Raw genomic sequence first — 20,064 nt, 5'->3', positions numbered from 1 at the left:
CAAAAATTCCTTGAAGAGTAAAATCAACCAGTTCTATGATTTTTGTGTATCTCTGGAATGCATAGAATATGGTTCCGAGACATTGTTCTCAGTTTCAAAAACAAAGAAAAAAAGCCAAACGAATAAAAAACTGAAACCTAGGGTTTTCTGAGCAGTGGTTCTCAAACATCACCATCACTTCAGCGTCACGTAGAGGACTTGTACACACAAACGACTAGGCTTCACCCTCAGAGTTTGTGGCTCAGTAGGTCCCTGCCCGGCCTGGGAATTTTCCCTTCTAACTAGACTTCCCAGGTAGTGCTGACACTGCTGGTCGAGGGCCCACACTCAGATCCACTGTATCCCAAATCTCTGCTGACCTAGTTCAAATCGAGACACTTCGAGGTTCTCCGCATCACTTCTGCAGAGGAGTCCCATGCGCTCAGGGTCAGGTGGCACTTTGGGAAGATGATCTGCGAGGGGTTGCTCCAAGCACATTCCTTCCCAGGCTAGTTACTGACGTTGAGACACAAACAGAAACGGGAAAAGCCGGATTATAGCTAGACAGCTGTTGAAGGTCAACCGAACCTACTCATTAAGGACTCTGCCCTCTCACGTGACCACTGGGCGTCAACCCCAGCAGAAGTCTTCCTCCTCCCCAGCCCCGGGCCCTACAGTCGTGTGGAGCCCCGGGACTCCCAGGCCCGTGGCCGCGACCCGCGATGGCGCGGCTGGGCGCGCTCGTCTGCTGCCTGCTGGCTGCTTGGCACTGCCGCCCCGGCCTCGGACTGCCTCTGGCTCCCGCTGGCGGCCCGAGTCCCAGTCCGGCGGTGGGTGAGTCGTCTGTACCCTTATCCTGCTAGAAGCTGCCCGGGAGCGGCGGCCAGAGCGCCTGCGCAAAGCCGAGAAAAGTGTGTGTGGGCAGCAGTGGCCCCAGCCAAGGCTCTGGGCTGCGACTCCCCCTTCGGGGCGCGGGGAGGGCGAGGGCGAGGGCGACGGAAGGACACGAGCGCCAGCTCGGCTCGGCGGGGAGGCCGGGACTGGCTGCGGACTGTGGGGGCCGCTGCTCCTCCCGTGCAGTTGTTTTCGCTTTGCGTCTCCAGGTGTGTTTTGTGCCCGGAGGAAAGGAAGGAAAACCTGGGTGTCTCAAGGAAAAAAGAAGCTGGGGGCTGGGTGTCCCGCATTTCCAGAGGCCCTGAATCTGCCCAGAGCAGAGGGGGAGCTGCGGGGTTTCAGCTTCTCAGCAGCGTAAATTTCAGTGGGACTGAGTTTCTTCTGTCCTGCGCGTCAAATTTGGTGGCCTTTTCTTCCCACCCCTCCAACCCCAGCGCGGTTGCGGCCCTGGCGCTCCGCGCTGGTTAGTCTACGTTAGAACCCACGGGGCCTTCACTTTACCTGGACGCCCCTGGGCTCCCCGCCGGCAGGGCCGACGTTAATTCATTCCCAACGCTTAGCCTGTACAGAAGTGGTTCTCAAAGTGGGGTCCGGCACCAGTAGCACCAGCATTGCTTAAATGCGTTAAAAATGCAAGTTTTTAGCCCCACCCCAGACCTGCCAAACCCAAAACTCTCGGAGAATTGAGCCCCAACGATCTGTTTAACAAATCGTCCAGGTGATTGTCATAGATGCTAGAGTCTGAGAACCACTGGTCCAGAATGCATAAACGTTGGATGAGAGATTTTGTGATGCCACCTGAGCCTTCAGTGCTAAAGGTCAAGGTGCCCACCCTCACCTCCCTGACTCAACTTTAAACATAATTGCTTTGTTATCTAGAGGGGGCGAAATGGGATGGGTGGAGTTGTGTTCTGTGGTTTGGGCATAGCTGTCTCTGAAACAGCTTAGTACTTGGCTCTGAAACCTCCTCTCTTCTCCATCATTTGACTCTCACATGATTTCGGAAATGCTCTGGGCAAAAAATGCCTCCTGTTTGTTCAGGAGCCAAGTCCTCATGACTCAGCTGTCAGGCAATTGAAAGCAAGAACTGTCAATCTTATTTCCCAACTGTCAGTGATAACAAGAAATTGTCCTCAAATACTTATGCATGCTGCTGGCTTCTGCTTTCATTAAAGCTGTTTTTCTTTAATTATGTGGCTGTTTAGGATTTTGAGATAAAATGTCCTAGGATGCAGGAGGCCAACCGATGGCAAATGCACCTTTTGGTTTTAAGGATCTGATTGCTGAAGGCCTCAATGACAGCTTTCTGGGGTCTAGTGAGTCTCCACTTCACACCGCCCTGTTTCTGCAGGGAAGCTACACCTGGGGAAGAGAAAGGGAGAGGGGGAGCCAAGGTTCAAAGACCTGCTGAAGTGTCCATTCAGCAGGTTCACATTGGATATATTAATTCATATGCTTTCCGCTTGATGTGACCTTCCCTCTCCCCCTGTTCCCACCCCAAATGCTAGGACTTCTTTACACCGTGGTGTGTGTGTGTGTGTGTGTGTGTGTGTGTGCGCGCGCGCGCGCGCCAATTCCGGTCTCAGCTTTCTGTCCTGTCAAGTCCCAGTGGTCAGAGGACAATAGCCCAGGGAGACTTCACCTGGTTGTGTTTGGCTACAAGTTTTTAGATTTAGTAAGTCAGGACCTGATGGAGTATTTGGTAGGAACTGACATTATAAAGAAATAAACAAAAACACCTATTTTAAACAACAACCATATGTCCAAACATCTGAATTATGATATACTAGCTTCTTTGGGATACATTATCCCAAAGATACGATAAGATTGTTTTGAGCATTTGTCCAGATATGTTTACAACACACACACATATACACATATACATATGTGGGAATCTTTTTAAATATTATCTGCAGAACGAGAAAGCAATTGTTGTGTAGTGAAAAGAACATTGGACTGCGAACCAGAGAATCAGTTGAAGTGTGGGCTCTGCCACAGGCCAGGTCTCTGGCCTTGGACACACACACACACACACACACACACAGTATTTTGTATAAATTTCATTAGAGGTGGGAGGTGGGGCCTCCAGAGGTTCATTATTCATAAATCCCAGGTTAGGAACCTGTCAGGGCTCCATTCTTGGCTTCTATTTAAAGACACCCTTCACGGCACCTAAATAATTATTCCTCACTTATCTGTCTAGCAATCCAGTGTAGTGGAAAGGGTGCTAGACTGCAAGTCTGGAGAGACAGGTTCCATTTCAGCTTTCATTACTGAGTCACCATGTGATATTGAGGAAATTCTGAATCTGCCTGTGCCAGTTAAAGAATGTTTGTAGAGGACCTACTATAGGTCAGACGTATTCTAGATGCTGGGGATATATAAATCCAGGTAATAGGTTACATCAGAGGAATGTGTCCTTAATGTGTTTCCAGTTTTGTTTTACAAAGTTTAATATATTAATAATTTCATGTCCCTTACTTGTCACAGTATCCCCTATAGGTGTAGCTGTTATCTATCTTACACGAGGCAAGTGAGACGGAAGGACTTCTTTTTTCTGGAAGGACATTTGAATGTGAGCACGCACAGAGAGGTACTGTGTGCAGTGGTTAAGAGCCGTGTGGACTCTGGAGTCAGATTTCCTGAATATGACATACGTGACTTGCACTTAATCTCTGAGTGCTGCAGTTCCTTACCTGTAAAATGGAAATAATGGTCAGTCAATACACGTAAAGCATAAGAAACAGTATTAAACTTACAGTAAGTACTCAATACATTTCAGCCACTACTTGGAAATGAGGAAATTCAATCTCAGATGCAAGCTTGACATTACAAATGAATAACAATACAACTAATGTTGAGCTTACCAGATGCCAGGCTCTTTCTGCTACTAAGTCACTTAACCCTCATTCAGTAGACAATAATATTATTTCCATTTTACAGATGAAACAGGCCGAGGTCATACAGCTAGATTAGGAAGAAGAGCTTGGATTTGAAGTAAGGCGGTCTGATTCCAGAGCCCCCATCCTTAACCATAACACTGTGCTGTTCTGTGTGTAGTTTACTACATGCCTTAACATTCTATGAATAATAATGTACATATTTACGTAAAATAGAGTTGCAGTATATATTTATACCCCAAGGAAGGGCAGCCACCAGGATGATTCTGAGCTATCTGCCGAACCACTTTATGTGCTGGGTAAAGTATGTCCAAGCTGGAAAAAGAGTTGCAGTGCTTTCTGCATTATGGAAGAAAATAACTCTTGGCAAATGTTTTCAAATGGGGGCTGAATACCAAGTAATTGACCATAAAGACTATTTAATGACTACTTTGTTCTGGATCTTCTGTCTACCACTTCTTAGCTGTGAACTTAAATGTGTTATAAAATTACAACAACTTTGCAAAGAAATAACATCCTAAATGTAGTACACCTTTTCCACCTTAAGTTAACTGCTTTCAATTTTCTACTTTATTATCCAGCTTTGGGTTTTATCCAAGTGTCTGCTCAGGTGCATACTTAGCTTTTATCATTTGTATAGATAAAAGTTTGCATTCTACTTATTTGCTCCATGCTTCTGGTGTAGTACTGCTGCTATGTCACTTCTGATGTTTCCTATTGTAAATTAGTCCTAATCAGAGTGAGCTCTGAATTCAAAGTGTGAAAAAGTCTCAATATTAAAACAGTTTATTGGTTGCATATGAGAAGGCAGCAAAATCACTGAAGATATATATGAATTAAGTATAAGCAAACTTGAGGGCCCTTCAAAATGAGGGGTCAGATTTTGTCTCTGCCATTTATTAAGCTATATATACTAGAGCAAATTTTCTAACTGATCCAGCATTAATTTCTCAACTCTAAAATAAGAACAGTGATTCCTACTTCAGAGAGTAGTTTTGAGAATGCAATGACACAGTATCTTGAAATTGCTTATCACCATGTCTGGTACATAGTAAATACTTAATAAAGAGGGATACTACTATGATTAACCTGTGTTTCCTTCAAAGAAAGAATCTTTCTCAAGATGATTTCCAGTCAGGGGTGCTATCAAGTGGGTCTTGGGCTTCTCCCTGAAAACCCAGTGGAAGCATCTTCTCTAACAAATGCTTCCCTTAATATTATGAACATCTTATACAAGTGTATGATAGAAGATGTTCCTCTGTTAAATAGCTTTTAAGAACCTCTGGCAGTGGCTATTTTTTGCTGAAAGCTAAACTGAAGACTTTTTTTCATTAATGTTGAGCGGCAAGGTTTTACAAGAAATTAGGAGTGAGATTTATTAGTTACAAGTTCTGCAATCTATTCACTGTGTGACCCTAACAAAACACATCATATTTTTGGTCCATTTTTCTACAAGAAAATAAATAAATTCTAAAACCTCAAATTCTACAAGGAAGGAGACATGCTATTAAGATACAATATGGGATTATTATTGACTTCCCAGAAGGATGTCTCCATTTATATCACTATGCAAACTTATGTTTGTCATGTAGTCTTTATTAAGTAGGCAGGCTTTGAGGGACTTCATCAGTTCTGGTGTGTGTAAATAGTAAATTCTAGTAAAGTCTTCCTATTGTCTTTAGAATCCTTATTTCTGGCAGGGAGTGTATTTAACTTCAGGGCATATGAATATTTAAATGACTAGGGCTTTCCTCTATCACAGGGTGGAGCAACTGTCTCATCTTACTGTAAATATTGGTATGGGAATTCCAAAAGAGAAGTAGATTTAACAGCATTTATTTTCTCATCACCAGGACAGTTTTGGCACGTGACTGACTTACACTTAGACCCTACTTACCACATCACAGATGACCACACAAAAGTATGCGCTTCCTCGAAAGGTGCAAATGCCTCCAATCCTGGCCCTTTTGGAGATGTTCTATGTGATTCTCCTTATCACCTCATTTTGTCAGCATTTGATTTTATTAAAAATTCAGGACAGGAAGCATCTTTTATGATATGGACAGGGTGAGTGATTATATAAATACCCTTAGTTACTCAGTATGTATCTACAGTGTCCTAAGCTTCATTAGAATGCCAAATTTCATAAGAATATATATTATGTTTTAAGAATTCTTGGGGTTTAAAAAAATACTAGATCAAATTAATCAACATTATTAGGGATAAGAAAAACTTTAAAAGACCCAGTTTTCTTTCTTTGTTTGTTTAGAATACAGGCTCTAGAAATATGTCCATGTTAACTAAGAGATGAATCCATAAACAGCATATTTGTGTCAGTGTCTTGAGGTGTTTATTAATGTGATAATAGGTCTTGATTAAATAATCCAAAAACAAAAGGCAACAATGGGAGTTAACCTGTGGTAGCGATTTTGCAAACATCATCTTCTGGTGGTGTAATTAACAAATTCCATCCATCATGACAGAGTGAAGAGGCCTAATATTTCCTGGACCCGAAGTAATGACCGTGGCACTGTTTTAATTTATACATTGTAACTCATTTAATCTTCACAATGGATATTGTTATTCCCATTTTACAGATAAGGAAATGAAGGCACTGAGTATCTAAGTAACTTGCCCAAGTGCACACAACTAATAAATGGCAAACCTGGCACTTTTGGCCCTGGAATCTGTGCTTTTAATTGCTAAAATTTTTTGCCTCTTATAAATCTTCAGTCAGGCAGTGAAATAGACTGAGATTTCCAGTTTATCTTTTGTATTTCACAAATTTTCTTTTTTATAGGCTTCCCTGTGGGACAAAGGTAAATGAAGAGTAGTTTATCAACTCTTTATCATCTGTTGATTTATAGTGGAATTTGACAATGACAATACAGCAAGGCATTACACGGGAGTCTAGTGACTTTTTATGGAAACTGATTTTGTTCTCTATGATTCTGTCTCCTTTTCAGGGATAGCCCACCTCATGTTCCAGTGCGTGAACTCTCAACAGACACGGTCATAAATGTGATTGCTAATATGACAACCACAGTCCAGAGTCTCTTTCCAAATCTCCAGGTTTTCCCTGCACTGGGTAATCATGACTATTGGCCACAGGTAAATTTGACCACAACTTCTAGAAATGCTTAAAGGATTTTTTCCATCAATAGTGTCAAAAGTATGCTGATAACTAGCCGATGATAGGGCATGGGAGGGGTGCTCATGGAGGTGGAGTTTGCTCTTAATGCTAACCATCGAGGAAGGCAAGACAAGTGCTTTGGGGACTTGAAAGGGACTCCTAATAGTTCATAAAAAGTTATATCCAGGGCTTCCCTGGTGGCGCAGTGGTTGAGAGTACGCCTGCTGATGCAGGGGACACGGCTTCGTGCCCCGGTCCGGGAAGATCCCATGTGCCGTGGAGCGGCTGGGTCCGTGAGCCATGGCCGCTGAGCCTGCGCGTCTGGAGCCTGTGCTCCACAACGGGAGAGGCCGCAACAGTGAGAGGCCCGCGTACCGCAAAAAAAAAAAAAGTTACATCCATAGTGAGATTTTGGAATCCAATTACCTAGTTTGTGAGCTATTAATTCTTGATTTCCTTTGTATTCTTCCGCAGTTTCTCCTTGCTTTTGAATAATTTTGTTCATTTGAATTTCCATGTTCAGGTTAGCAAAAACGGTTAATGTTGACAAATGTTTACATTTTTCAGAATTTCTATTAGGCCTACTAAGCTACCCATACTCTGATCTAAGCTGAATTGTGATTAAAAACAAAAGCATAGCAAATCATCATAAGAACCCAAAAGGGAGGTCCGTGTTCAAGATGTGATTCAAGGTAGAGAGCATGTTCAGAATATTTTTAATGCCTGATACGGCCCAGGCTTCAACCTATTAGGGTGGCTGTTTAATTATTAAACAGCCTGTGCATAACAATTGGATAGCAGCGCTGGTTACAGCGATCTGCTCTAGCAGTGTAGAATCTTAGATCTGTTCAGATTCAAGAGATCTTAGAGATTGTTGTTTAGTTCAGGGCTTGGCAAACTAGGGCCTGTGGTCCGAATGCAGTGTGACACTTGTTTTTGTAGATAAAGTTTTGCTGGAACACAGCCATGGCCGTGCTTTCTGTTTTGCCTGTGGCTGCTTGTGTACCGTAACAGCAGAGTAGAATACTTGCCACATTGACTATGTGGCCCAGAAGCCTAAAGTAATATTTATTTTTTGACCCTTCATAGAAAAAGTTTGCTGACCCCTTGTCTAGATCAACTCTTCATTTTACAAAAGAGAAAACTGAGGCCCAGAAATGTTAAGTTGCTTGTTCCGGTGTTCACAGTCACTTAGTGGGAGAGCCCACATCCTGGATCTTTTGTGTTCAGTTAAACAAACATCCTTTCACACATCCTTTACTCTTGCCAGACTAACATATCAATATTTCCTAAACAATATGTTTACTTTCATGCCTTTCTTTGTCTACATTTTTCTTTTGGTTTAGCATATCTTTTCCATCTCATGTCCAAAGGCTGCTTAATGAAGGTTTTGATTATAATAGTTAATTAATGTGAATAATGTGACTTCGAAAAGTTGCACTCTATGATGAGCTTAAGTTTCAAGTGACTTCTTGAGCCCGGCCTCCTGTCTTGAGATGAACAATATGTGAGTCTTTGCGAGTTGGCCTTTCAGCCAGTGGTCAGCTTTTGTTACTGTTGAGATGTTAGACCACACAGGGCAGAGGCTTGGGAATGGGCAATCTCCAGGAATCAGAGGTTACACACATTGTTTTTATATGCTTTAGGTGACAGGTAGACTGTTGTAATGGAAAACATGTGGGGTTTAGAGTCACATTCACTGGAGGCTAAAAGCCTGTTCTGTCCTGCTTCTAATAGCTTGAGCAACTTGGATAATGCACATAATTATCCCTGATCATTTGTAAACAAGAGCAATAATACCTACTTTGCAAAGTTTTGGGGAGAATTAGCGACACTATGTGGAAAGGGCATAGTTTCCTACCTGGCACATGATAAGCCCTCAGTAAGTGAAGTGGTGGTTTTGTAGCATGAAGCAGTGACATGGGACACATGTTTCCTGACTCCCCTGAGGATTGGTTTTATTTTACTTTTATCTCTGCCTTCTTTCTGCAAAGCCAACTCTTATAATAATTCAAAGATATAGATGCTATCCAACTTTTAAAATATATCCGATTATATGTACAGCTAGGATAAACTGGCAGCCTTTATACCTTAAACAGTTAATTTTTTTCTCTTCCTAGCTTATGACCTTATACCTGAAAACCTTCTATTATTCTACTGCCATCCTTCCATCCCAGTTTCAGGAAGGTCAGATGTAACATGAAAGCCCTACAACAAATTCTCCTAGAGACTTCTCATATCTGAGATCAAATTCCAGTGAATGTTAGTAACAAATAAATCGGATGTGTTATTTCTCCACTAAAACCCCATAAACATGTATTTAAACATAGCTACATCAACATACAAATACAGACGCAAATTCCCACCCACTACATCAGAAGTAGATATTTGTGTGGACAGCCCAGGGATTTCTTCCCATTGCCACTCAAGGAAGCAGTCTGGGCCAGGGTCCTCTGGTACTCCTACAATGGCAAGGCTGGTGCCACCAAACTGGTGAGTGGGTCACTTCCCATTGTGCAACAGATAACTGAATGTAAGAGTGATGGTAGAAAGACCTGGGATTTAGACCCAGCTCTGGGACTGACCAGCTCTCCCTGGATAAATCACTTAACTTCTCTGGTGCTCATGTTTTTCATACTTAAAATAGACAGAAAAATCTAGAGCAATGTTTATATAATTTTGATTCTACATGACCATACCAGTATCTTGGCATCCATCCCAATGTAAACAAATGGCTAAGATATTAGGTTTTTGATGATGATGATGATAATTACCAATTTTTAATCAGAACTTAGATTGGCCTAAGCCATTGTGTAATTTTCAGACAGATGACTCTGATCGCTGACACAAATTGAAAATATCCTTTGGGGCTTCCCTGGTGGCGCAGTGGTTGGGGGTCCGCCTGCCGATGCAGGGGACGCGGGTTCGTGCCCCAGTCCGCGAAGATCCCACATGCCGCTGAGCGGCTGGGCCCGTGAGCCATGGCTGCTGAGCCTGCGCGTCCGGAGTCTGTGCTCCGCAACGGGAGAGACCACAACAGTGAGAGGCCCGCGTACCAAAAAAAAAAAAAAAAAAAAAAGAAAAAAAAGAAAATATCCTTTGGAAAATCAGTTTCAGTTAAAAGAAGTCATTTGCTTATTACTTGCCCTGAATATATTTGTATTTTCATTATGTATTAGGCACATGTTTTAGGAACTAATGTGACTTGGGTGTCATCTTAAAAAAAAAAAAACTAAGAATTTTAATTAATGATGACAGGGAAACTCCTTTGAGAAATAGGTCTGTGTCACCAATATAGAGAAGGAAATGAAGAGAGTGAAGAAAATGGCTTCAGTTTTTTACCATAATTTTTTGAAACGAAAAATAGGAATAATTACCCAATTTCACAAATGATTTCTGGGTTTTTATTCAGTATGTACTTTCTTGAAGTTTTTTTTCTTCCCCTGAGCTTATGTCACCATAAAGATATTCATTATAATATGATAAAATAGGATGATAAAAATACGGTATAATGTATTATACATATATTATTTAAAAAATCAGAATGATATGATTTAGGCTGACATAAAGAGACTTCAAATCAAAAACATGTTTTTCTCTTTCTAACTTACTTCACTCTGTATGACAGACTCCAGGTCCATCCATCTGACTACAAATAACTCAATGTCGTTTCTTTTTATGGCTGAGTAATATTCCATTGTATATATGTGCCACATCTTCTTTACCCACTCATCTGTCGATGGACACTTAGGTTGCTTCCATGTCCTGGCTATTGTAAATAGTGCTGCGATGAACATTGTGGTACATGACTCTTTTTGAATTATGGTTTTCTCAGGGTATATGCCCAGTAGTGGGATTGCTGAGTCACATGGTAGTTCTATTGTTAGTTTTTTAAGGAACCTCCATACTGTTCTCCATAGTGGTTGTATCAGTTTGCATTCCCACCAACAGTGCAGGAGGGTTCGCTTTTCACCACACCCTTATAGAACGGGGAACTCTACTCAGTGCTCTGTGGTGACCTGAATGAGAAGGAAATCTAAATAAGAGAGGATATATGTATACGTACAACTGATTCACTTTGCTGTACAACAGAAACTAACACAACACTGTAAAGCAACTATATACTCCAATAAAGCAAACAAAAAATCAAAAACGTGGTTATAAGTCTTCATTCAAGAAGTTAAAAAGCTTTATACTAGTATTAACATTCCAGAGGACTTTGTTTAATTCTGAAATCCATCTCCTAGGCATGCTACACCAGGTCCTACATATTCAGGCTAAAACCTGCCTTCAGTGTCTCTATAATAAGCATATTCTCACGTCCATTCTATACCCCAGTCACGCTGAAACTAGGGCTTGTTTCTGTATACAGCACTGTGTTGGTGTCTGGGCCATTATTTTTGCTTTGATTCCCTTTCTTGTCAACTTGATGAAATCATTATTCAAGATCTGGTTCAAATGCTCTTTTCACTCTCCCTGCTGACTCTCTGGGCTAGACTTGATTGTCTTGCTTTTCCACTCCCAGAACCCTTGTGGTGGTACCTAGCACATTGTCTTACAGATGATTGGTTGCATTTTGTCCTCCATCTCCCCAATTAAGTTACAAATCCTTGAAAATCAAGTCTATCTAGTATTCCTGCATCTCCAGATGCCTAACATAGTAGTAACCGCTCAAGTGATATTTACATTAATTCATCCACATATCTTCAGAGTTTCACTGGTGGATTATATTGTTTGTGGCCAGGATCAACTGCCTGTATTCACCAGCAAGGTGTACAATGCAGTAGCAAGCCTCTGGAAGCCATGGCTGGATGAAGAAGCTATTAGTACTCTAAGGAAAGGTAAGTGAAAGATTTACTCATCCCTATTTTATCTCTGTTTTTTATCTCAGTTCATGTTGTTTAGACTTAGATCTTTAATGTTTGCTTGGGTGTGCCAATTCTGCAGAGTCCCTGTGCCCAGTTTCTCTGGAGGCCTTATCATGTTTGAAAGCCGGGGAGTGGCATGGATGGTGAGTGGGCCCAGGGCAAAGAAAGCAGGGGCAGAGTCCCAGTGACTGAAAGTGCCACGGGAGCAGGGTGTTCTGTCACCACTGGTTCACAGGTGTGAGTGGGGTTATACCTTTAAGCCTCATCTCACCTGAGATTGTAGCAGCTCTGGTTTATCTGACATTTCTTCCTCAGTATTCTCTGGCAAGATCCATGTGTGTTCCCATTCTTTGGATTTTAGATTTCACAATATCTCTTATCTTAATTCCCCAAACATACAAAAGTAGAAGTTGATGTATTAATCTTTCTTTTATAAAATTCAGTACCTCATTGCCTAGTGCCAAAACATTTAGTTATCTTTTCATGTGAATGTTGGATACAACTGTTGTTACCTCAATTTGTGGAAGTGGCAGCATCGGACTTGACACATAGTAGGTTTTCAATAAATGTTTGTTAAATCTGATTCTTATCCAATGACAGCCTATGTATGTGCAAACTAAAGAATAAGAAATAAGTATAACCTGCCTAAATGGATTGAAAACCTTAATTAAGATTTTGCTTTCACAGTGTATATGTATCTGTGTGTGTATTATTCCAGAATGTGTTTCAAATTTGTTTTTATAGGTGGCTTTTATTCACAGAAAGTTTCAACTAATCTGAACTTTAGGATCATCAGTCTCAACACAAACTTATACTATGGCCCAAATATCGTGACCCTAAATAAGACTGACCCAGCAAATCAGTTTGAATGGCTAGAAAATACACTGAACATCTCTCAGCAAAATAAGGAGAAGGTAGATGCCGTAGACCAGCGTCATCATGGGATGAACAGAGGGTTAAACTTGTATACTTATTAGACCTGAGTGGGGTCAGGTATTAATAAAAGTATTAAAATTTAAAGATGTTCTTACATGAAACACTTTGTGATTTGCCTCTGCTGTGTTGCTTGTTTTATTTTGCTTTTAATGCTCTGGGGATTGATTGACATCTGTTGATATTTTTAAAAAAAATTTTGAGCAACGTCACAGTTACCTTACATCATAAACCATGTAGTTCCAATAGACAAGTGCAAATATAGGGTCATTAATAGTTTCATAATTTCATCTGTTTTTGGTAGATAAATAGGAGAGATGGTATATTTGCTTTCTAAAATTTAGCTAATATACTTTCAATCTTGGGTATCTAAATCATTTTGTTGTGAAAAATGTGCGAAAAGATTCTCATCAGTCCTCTTTGTGTTTCTTTCTCCAGGTGTACATCATAGCTCATGTTCCAGTGGGGTACCTGCCTTATTCAAGGAGCATCACGGCAATGAGAGAATACTATAATGAGAAATTGATAGATATTTTTAGAAAATACAGTAACATCATTGCAGGACAATTTTATGGACACACTCACAGAGATAGTATTATGGTTCTTTCAGATAAAAAAGGTAATATAACATTCTATTTGCATCTCCTCAATCCAAGATGCTAGAACAAAATAGTGAATATCCATTAATTTTTACTGATCCAGTAAATTAAAAGTTTTATTAAATCTTTTTAATTTAAAAAAGCCAGCACCTGCTTTTTCTCAGTTACCTTCTGTGAGTGATGGCAACTGTCCAAATCGTATTTAGTCCTGCCACTGAGTTTCTTCTTTTTAGCTCCGCAAGGCCGTCATCATTTGACTGCTGTTGACACAAAAGCCTCTGAAACCCTCAGTTCACTCAAATATTCTTTTAAGTCCTCAAGTTTAGAGAATCACTCCTTTTTATTTACCTGCTAGACTCAAGTTTCCTTGATGTGATTAGATTTACTTCTCAGAATTTAAAGAGCAAAGCACAGTTTACTGTTGGTTTAAAATAAATTAAGCTCCTACTTTTAAGTGCTTATCGACATTGTCATCTACTCAGCATTAAAAGAAAAAAAATAGAAGAAGCTCTAGCATTAAATAAGACAACGATTATCTATTTTTAAAGATAACTTCTGTATAAGGGCAAGAAAACTGAGAGTTAACAAAATAAGAGTTCTGATTTTTTAGTAGTCAGCCAGGAGAAAAATCAATATGTATTTTTTTTTTTCAGTAATTGGGGAACATTTTTTTTTTTTTGCCTTACGTGGGCCTCTCACTGTTGTGGCCTCTCCTGTGCTCCCGTTGAGGAGCACAGGCTCCGGACGCGCAGGCTCAGCGGCCATGGCTCACGGGCCCAGCCGCTCCGCGGCATGTGGGATCTTCCCGGACCAGGGCACGAACCCATGTCCCCTGCATCGGCAGGCGGACTCTCAACCACTGCGCCACCAGGGAAGCCCTGGGGAACATTTTTGAAATGCTTTACCTTCTTCATCTAGAATGAGTGGGCTTGGTAAAAATGACCATTTTCAGCATTTGATAGCTTTTTTACTCAGAAATTTAGTTCTATAATACAGGGGTCCCCAACCCCTGGGCTGTGGACCGCTGTCTGCAGCCTGTTAGGAACGGGGCCGCCCAGAGCAAAGCTTCATCTGCTGTTCCCCATCACTCCCCATCGCTCCCATTACCGCCTGAAGCATCACCCACCCACCCCACCCATGGGAAAATTGCCTTCCACAAAACTGGTCCCTGGTGCCAAAATGGTTGGGGACTGCTGTTATAGCAAATATGTGTAAAACATGGTGACACTTAAATCAAATTCTTATTATATAATTATTGGAATATTGTTACAGGTAGAGTACAAAAAAAACTAGCTTTGTATATTTTGTGTGTGTGTACTTGTAATAAGTTGGATAGTTTTATTATGAAAAATTTCAAATATATATATAGGTAGAGAGAATTATAAGACAAACCCCCATGCACCATCACTTATATTCAATATCTGTCAAGATTTTGCCACATTTATTTTATCTATGATTCTTTATTCTTTTTTTTCTGAAGTATTTGAACATAAGTCTCATACATCAAATGTATTTCATCCCTACATGCTTCTGTATTCATTGCTAAGTATATGGATAACTTACATAATAATACCATTAACTTACCTAACAAAATCAACAATAATTCTTTTAATCTCTTCATAGTAAAACTTCCCCTATTTTCTCAAAATTGTCTCTTTAGTGTTGTTTCAGATCAGGATCCATCAAGCATCACGCATCATTTGGCCGTTACTTCTGTTAACCTCTTAATCTGGAATTTGTTCATGTTTTTAATATAGTTAAACTCAATTATTTAAAAATATATGTTTATGTACATATATTTTATCTAGGAAATCCGATAAATTCTTTGTTTGTGGCTCCTGCTGTTACTCCAGTGAAGAGTGTTTTAGAAAAACAGACCAACAATCCTGGTGTCAGACTATTTCAATATGATCCTCATGATTATAAATTACTGGTAAGTTGGTACCATTTTAGAACTGACCCCATATTTATGCATATCTTTGTAGTTTTCATTAGTTTAGTTGAATGTTTTCAGCACAGCTATTGTGAGTTGTACTTTTATGTTGAAATCTCAGGATGTTTTTCTTCTTTTTTATATTTGGAATGTCAGCACTTTCTAAGTGTGGGTTTATGAGGTTAGCCTTTGGGAAGCTGTTTCTGTCTTCTAAGGTCTTCACATTTACTTAGATAAGGTTTCATTGGGTAGCACCTTGTTTGTGGACTTACATACATTTGAAACTTTTCACTACTCCATATTTGTTATTAATTACTCTTCTCCAGAACACAGCTATGAAGAAGAATGTAGGCTCTGAAACCATACTGTCTCATGAGTGGTCTTACCCTACTTCTCTGTGTCCTAGTCTATTCCCCTTAAAACTGGGATTAAAATATTACTGACTTCACTGAGTTGCTGTGAGGACTACATGAACAACTATTCTTTTTTTAAAAAAATTATTTATTTCTTTACGGCTGTGTTGGGTCTTCGTCTCTGTGCGAGGGCTTTCTCCAGTTGTGGCAAGCAGGGGCCACTCTTCATCACGGTGCGCGGGCCTCTCACTATTGCGGCCTCTCTTGTTGTGAGCACAGGCTCCAGACACGCAGGCTCAATAGCTGTGGCTCACGGGCCTAGTTGCTCCACAGCATGTGAGATCTTCCCAGACCAGGGCTCGAACCTGTGTCCCCTGCATTGGCAGGCAGATTCTCAACCATTGCGCCACCAGGGAAGCCCAAACAACTATTCTTAAAGCACGTGGAAAAATGCTTGGCTCACAGTAAGCACTCAATAAATGTTGGCAAAATTTTTTTTGTAAAGAAAATAAATTGAGTTGGAACTTTTGAGACAAAAGCTCTCTGGAGCTGGTACATGACTCTATATATCAATTCAGCCTCAAAAGACCAGGCATTTAGCTTATGGGTACTGCCCCTTTCAACAAATATAATTTGAAAAGAATTTCTCAGTTAAAGTCTCTATTGATGTGACTGTATTCTTCTCCTAGGTAAATTTAGTAGGAGATAGATTTGTTAATCCCTAGAGCATGTTTTTACAAGAAAAGATAGGGCAGAAAAAATTTGGTTTAATCCATAAACATTAAATTAAATGAGGAGATAAAACAATTGAGAAAATAGTCCAAAGGAATTTTTTTAAATTAATTAACTAATCTATTTTTGGCTGCATTGGGTCTTTGTTGCTGCACGTGGGCTTTCTCTAGTTGTGGCAAGTGGGGGCTTCTCATTGCGGTGGCTTCTCTTGTTGTGGAGCACAGTCTCTAGGTGCATGGGTTTTAGTAGTTGTGGCACGTGGGCTCAGTAGTTGTGGCACACAGGCTTAGTTGTTCTACAGCATGTGGGATCTTCCTGGACCAGGGCTTGAACCTGTGTCCTCTGCATTGGCAGGCGGATTCTTAACCACTGCTCCACCAGGGAAGTCCCCAAAGGAATTCTTTTACAACTATTAGTTGCCTATTTTTGGATCTGAATCTCAGACACACACACACACACGTGTGTGTGTGTATACTGACATAGAAAGATGTACCTGATATAATACTATATCATTTCTAAAAGTGCAAAACAGTTTGTATAGTTTAATTTCATTTTTTGAAAAAGCCAAAAAGTTAGGAAATAGGTATATGTATTCTAAATACTTATATTTCTTTGTACATAAAGTCTAGAACAGCACACTGGAGTGCTGGTAAATGTTTAATAGCTGGTTCACCGGACAGGGGGAAAAGTGCTTTGATTTGTAGTGTTTGCCAATTTCCATGGAATAAATACTCCCATCATGGTCAATTTCAAGCTGCCAAAGTGATACCAACTAACTTGCAAGATGCCTGAAAATTTGACAGTCAGCATTTGTGGGCTGGTACAAGCCACCTCCTGCATATGACTGATTTATATACAACTGTTAGCAGTGGTTACTTCTGATGTGTGTGAATTGAGCGCTTTTTATTTTGTAAGCCCCTCTGTATAGTTGGATTATTTTGTATTATGTTCTTTCTTTCTTTTTTGTTTTTTGCGGCACGTGGGCCTCTCACTGTTGTGGCCTCTCCCATTGCAGAGCACAGGCTCCAGACACGCAGGCTCAGCGGCCATGGCTCATGGGCCCAGCCGCTCTGCGGCATGTGGGATCTTCCCGGACCGGGGCACGAACCCGGGTCCCCTGCATCGGCAGGCGGACTCTCAACCACTGTGCCACCAGGGAAGCCCTCATTATTTTTTAAATGAAAAAATATGTAGATTTTTCTATCAGGACTCTTTTTCTTTCAAAGTAATGCACACTTCTTAAAATGACTATACTTTAAATTAAGAATGTCACATAAATCCTAATAAGAACTCTTCTTGCTATGCAGTACTTCATATGCCAAAAAACGAACCAGGCTTTGTTACTCTTTTTAACTATAGGATGTGCTACAGTATTACTTGAACCTGACAGATGCTAATCTGAAGGGAAAATCTAATTGGAAGCTGGAGTATACCCTGACCCAGGCCTATGACATTGAAGATTTGCAGCCAAAAAGTTTGTATGAATTAGCTAAACAATTTGCAATCTTAGACAGTAAACAGTTTATAAAATACTACAATTACTTCTTTGTGAGTTATGACAGTAGGGTAATTTGTGATGAGAAATGTAAGGCCTTTCAGATTTGTGCAATTATGAATCTTGATGTTATTTCTTATACAGATTGCCTCAAACAATATTATATAAAGCACAAGCCATAGTATTTCACAGTCTGTACTCATAGAAAATGTATCATTGCTCTGTTTCTGAAATCAGTTTGTGGAATTGTTATGCAAAAATTTGTGAGTTACTGAGTGGGCAGGAAGAATTCCTGTCTTTGCTTTTTTATGATGCCCAAAATGTAGGTATTTTTAACATCCTAAATTTTTATTATATCGAATGTATCTAAACTGCCCATTACTAGAATGATGTTTGGATGTAAATACCCTATCTTCCAGTTTATATAATTACATTTAATTTATACTCTTGTTGAAATTGTCATTTATACAATAAGATAAATTACTTTTCCCTAAGTATGATGAATTATTTTTAATATGATAATTTTCAGTCTTTTAATTCATTCTTCTGGAAACTTCATGTGTAAACTGAGGTTCAGACAGTTTTAAGTATGAGGTTGACACTGTTTATGCACTATCTATACTCTTGGGAAAACACCAAGGTCACATTAGGGCCATCTCTGAGTCTATGAAACATCACAGGACATGACCTCACTAGCTGTCTTCATTCTGTGAGTGAAGGGGAGTCCTCTTTAGAACTAAGTTTTAAGGAAGAGAATGTCACGGGAGAATGGCTAAATATTTTATCAAACTTGAAAAATGCAGAAATAGTATTTATATGTTGCTTACAGATACACATAATAGATTCCCCCAGAAGAGGTGTGTTGGTAACCATCAAATACAGGAATGTTGGAGGTTAATGAATGGGAAAGTTGATTGGGGAGAGATATATAAGGGGATTTAAATGTGTTGGTAAAGTTTTATTTCCTAGTTCAATCAATTTCCTGGTGGCTATGTTAATGTTAGCTCTATTTTTCTTTATATATTTTTAAATATATTAAGTACTATAGAGATCCAGCCTTTAAAGTTGATGATATTGGCTCTTCTACGGAGAATGATTCATAATGAAAGCATGGAGATGCTTGGAGGGTTTGAAGTAGTCTAGTAGAGAAGGGACTGTGGGGGGTGCTGAGGTGCTGGCAGTGGAGAGAAGTAGCCCTTTTGTGATATATTTGGTAAGTAGAAGCAGCAGGATTTATTGATGGCAAGGATGTAAGAGCTAAAGTACAGAGAGAAATAAAGGATGACTGCTAGATTTTTGGCTGGAGAAACTGGTAGATGGTTGTGTTATGCGGGAGTTGGGATTACTAGAAGAGGAGAGGGCTGGCGGGGAGTGTGAGGGGCACAGAGCAACAGATTAAGAGTACTATAGTGTATTACAGCTGATACAGGCTACCCAAGAATTCCTCTAGTTCTTTAAACATTTTTCTATTCTAATCATCTCTAAATTGAGAACTTAAGGATTTCTTTTAAAAAATAAATTAGTACCCTAAGAAAGCAGCCAAACAACTCAGACTCTACTACTGTGATTGTTTCTACAATATTTAAAATTTATTAGGAATAAACATGACTTACTTATAGGAATGTATCATCTGCCTGCCTCTCCACTGGTACTGCCTAAATCATTCTAGACAAACATCAAGGACACTTAAGGAAAGGAAAAATAGTATTAATTCAGTTATTGATGAGCTATCTATTCTTTTGGTAGAGAATGGATTTTCTCAAGCTACAGCATCCCCTACTTGGGTTGCTTCTCCTTGGAGCAATTATGTGTGTTAAGCATAATTAGGCAACATTTCCATGAACACAGAGAGAAATAATAAGGTAAGGGTCATGTTTATTCTATAATTAGTTTTTCAAAACATACCTGAAGTTCCTGTTTTACAAAATTCTCCTCATTAAAATTTAGTGTGATTCATCATCCTTAACTTTTAGTAAAACAAATTTCTTTCTACAATCTGTTGTTTAATTTTAAACAAATCAGTATAAAACTCCTCTCTTTTATTGTAAAACTTCAGGTCTTTTGCATTCTATGCTATACATAGTACATTCCCTTATGAAAGTTCTATGTCCCCAAACTGGTGGTTTTAGGAAGATGGCTGTGAGTGTCCCCTGACCATTGCCTTGTAGGCTTGGAGGACTGTTCTTTATGCGGGACTAGGGACCCAGTGGTCCTTTTGGTTTCTGTAGCCTTTGTTCCTGCCTCA

At 40.0% G+C, this 20,064-nt stretch overlaps 1 protein-coding gene across 1 annotated transcript; it reads left to right on the top strand.

The window, feature by feature from the left end:
* The first annotated feature begins 666 nt into the window (after positions 1-666).
* Positions 667-18,308, top strand: SMPDL3A (sphingomyelin phosphodiesterase acid like 3A). Its single transcript, XM_065889132.1, has 8 exons — positions 667-813; positions 5,627-5,840; positions 6,740-6,884; positions 11,651-11,747; positions 12,519-12,688; positions 13,146-13,326; positions 15,115-15,239; positions 17,684-18,308. Exons 1-8 carry the CDS (start codon positions 702-704, stop codon positions 17,999-18,001), a joined length of 1,362 nt encoding a protein of 453 aa, XP_065745204.1. The 5' UTR covers positions 667-701; the 3' UTR covers positions 18,002-18,308.
* The last annotated feature ends 1,756 nt before the right edge of the window (positions 18,309-20,064 follow it).

Source organism: Phocoena phocoena, chromosome 12 (genome assembly GCF_963924675.1).
Source record: "Phocoena phocoena chromosome 12, mPhoPho1.1, whole genome shotgun sequence".
NCBI lineage: Eukaryota > Metazoa > Chordata > Mammalia > Artiodactyla > Phocoenidae > Phocoena > Phocoena phocoena.
The sequence above is the reverse complement of the archived record's forward strand: the minus strand, read 5'-3'. Positions and strand labels throughout refer to the sequence as shown.

What these genes read in the sequence shown, in the direction of transcription:
- SMPDL3A (XM_065889132.1), top strand. Translation starts at nt 702, where the DNA reads ATGGCGCGGCTGGGCGCGCTCGTCTGCTGCCTGCTGGCTGCTTGGCAC. An exon ending in TCTTTTATGATATGGACAGG is followed by an intron (nt 5,841 to 6,739) that starts GTGAGTGATTAT and finishes TCTCCTTTTCAG; the next exon opens with GGATAGCCCACCTCATGTTC. An exon ending in CTCAGCAAAATAAGGAGAAG is followed by an intron (nt 12,689 to 13,145) that starts GTAGATGCCGTA and finishes TTCTTTCTCCAG; the next exon opens with GTGTACATCATAGCTCATGT.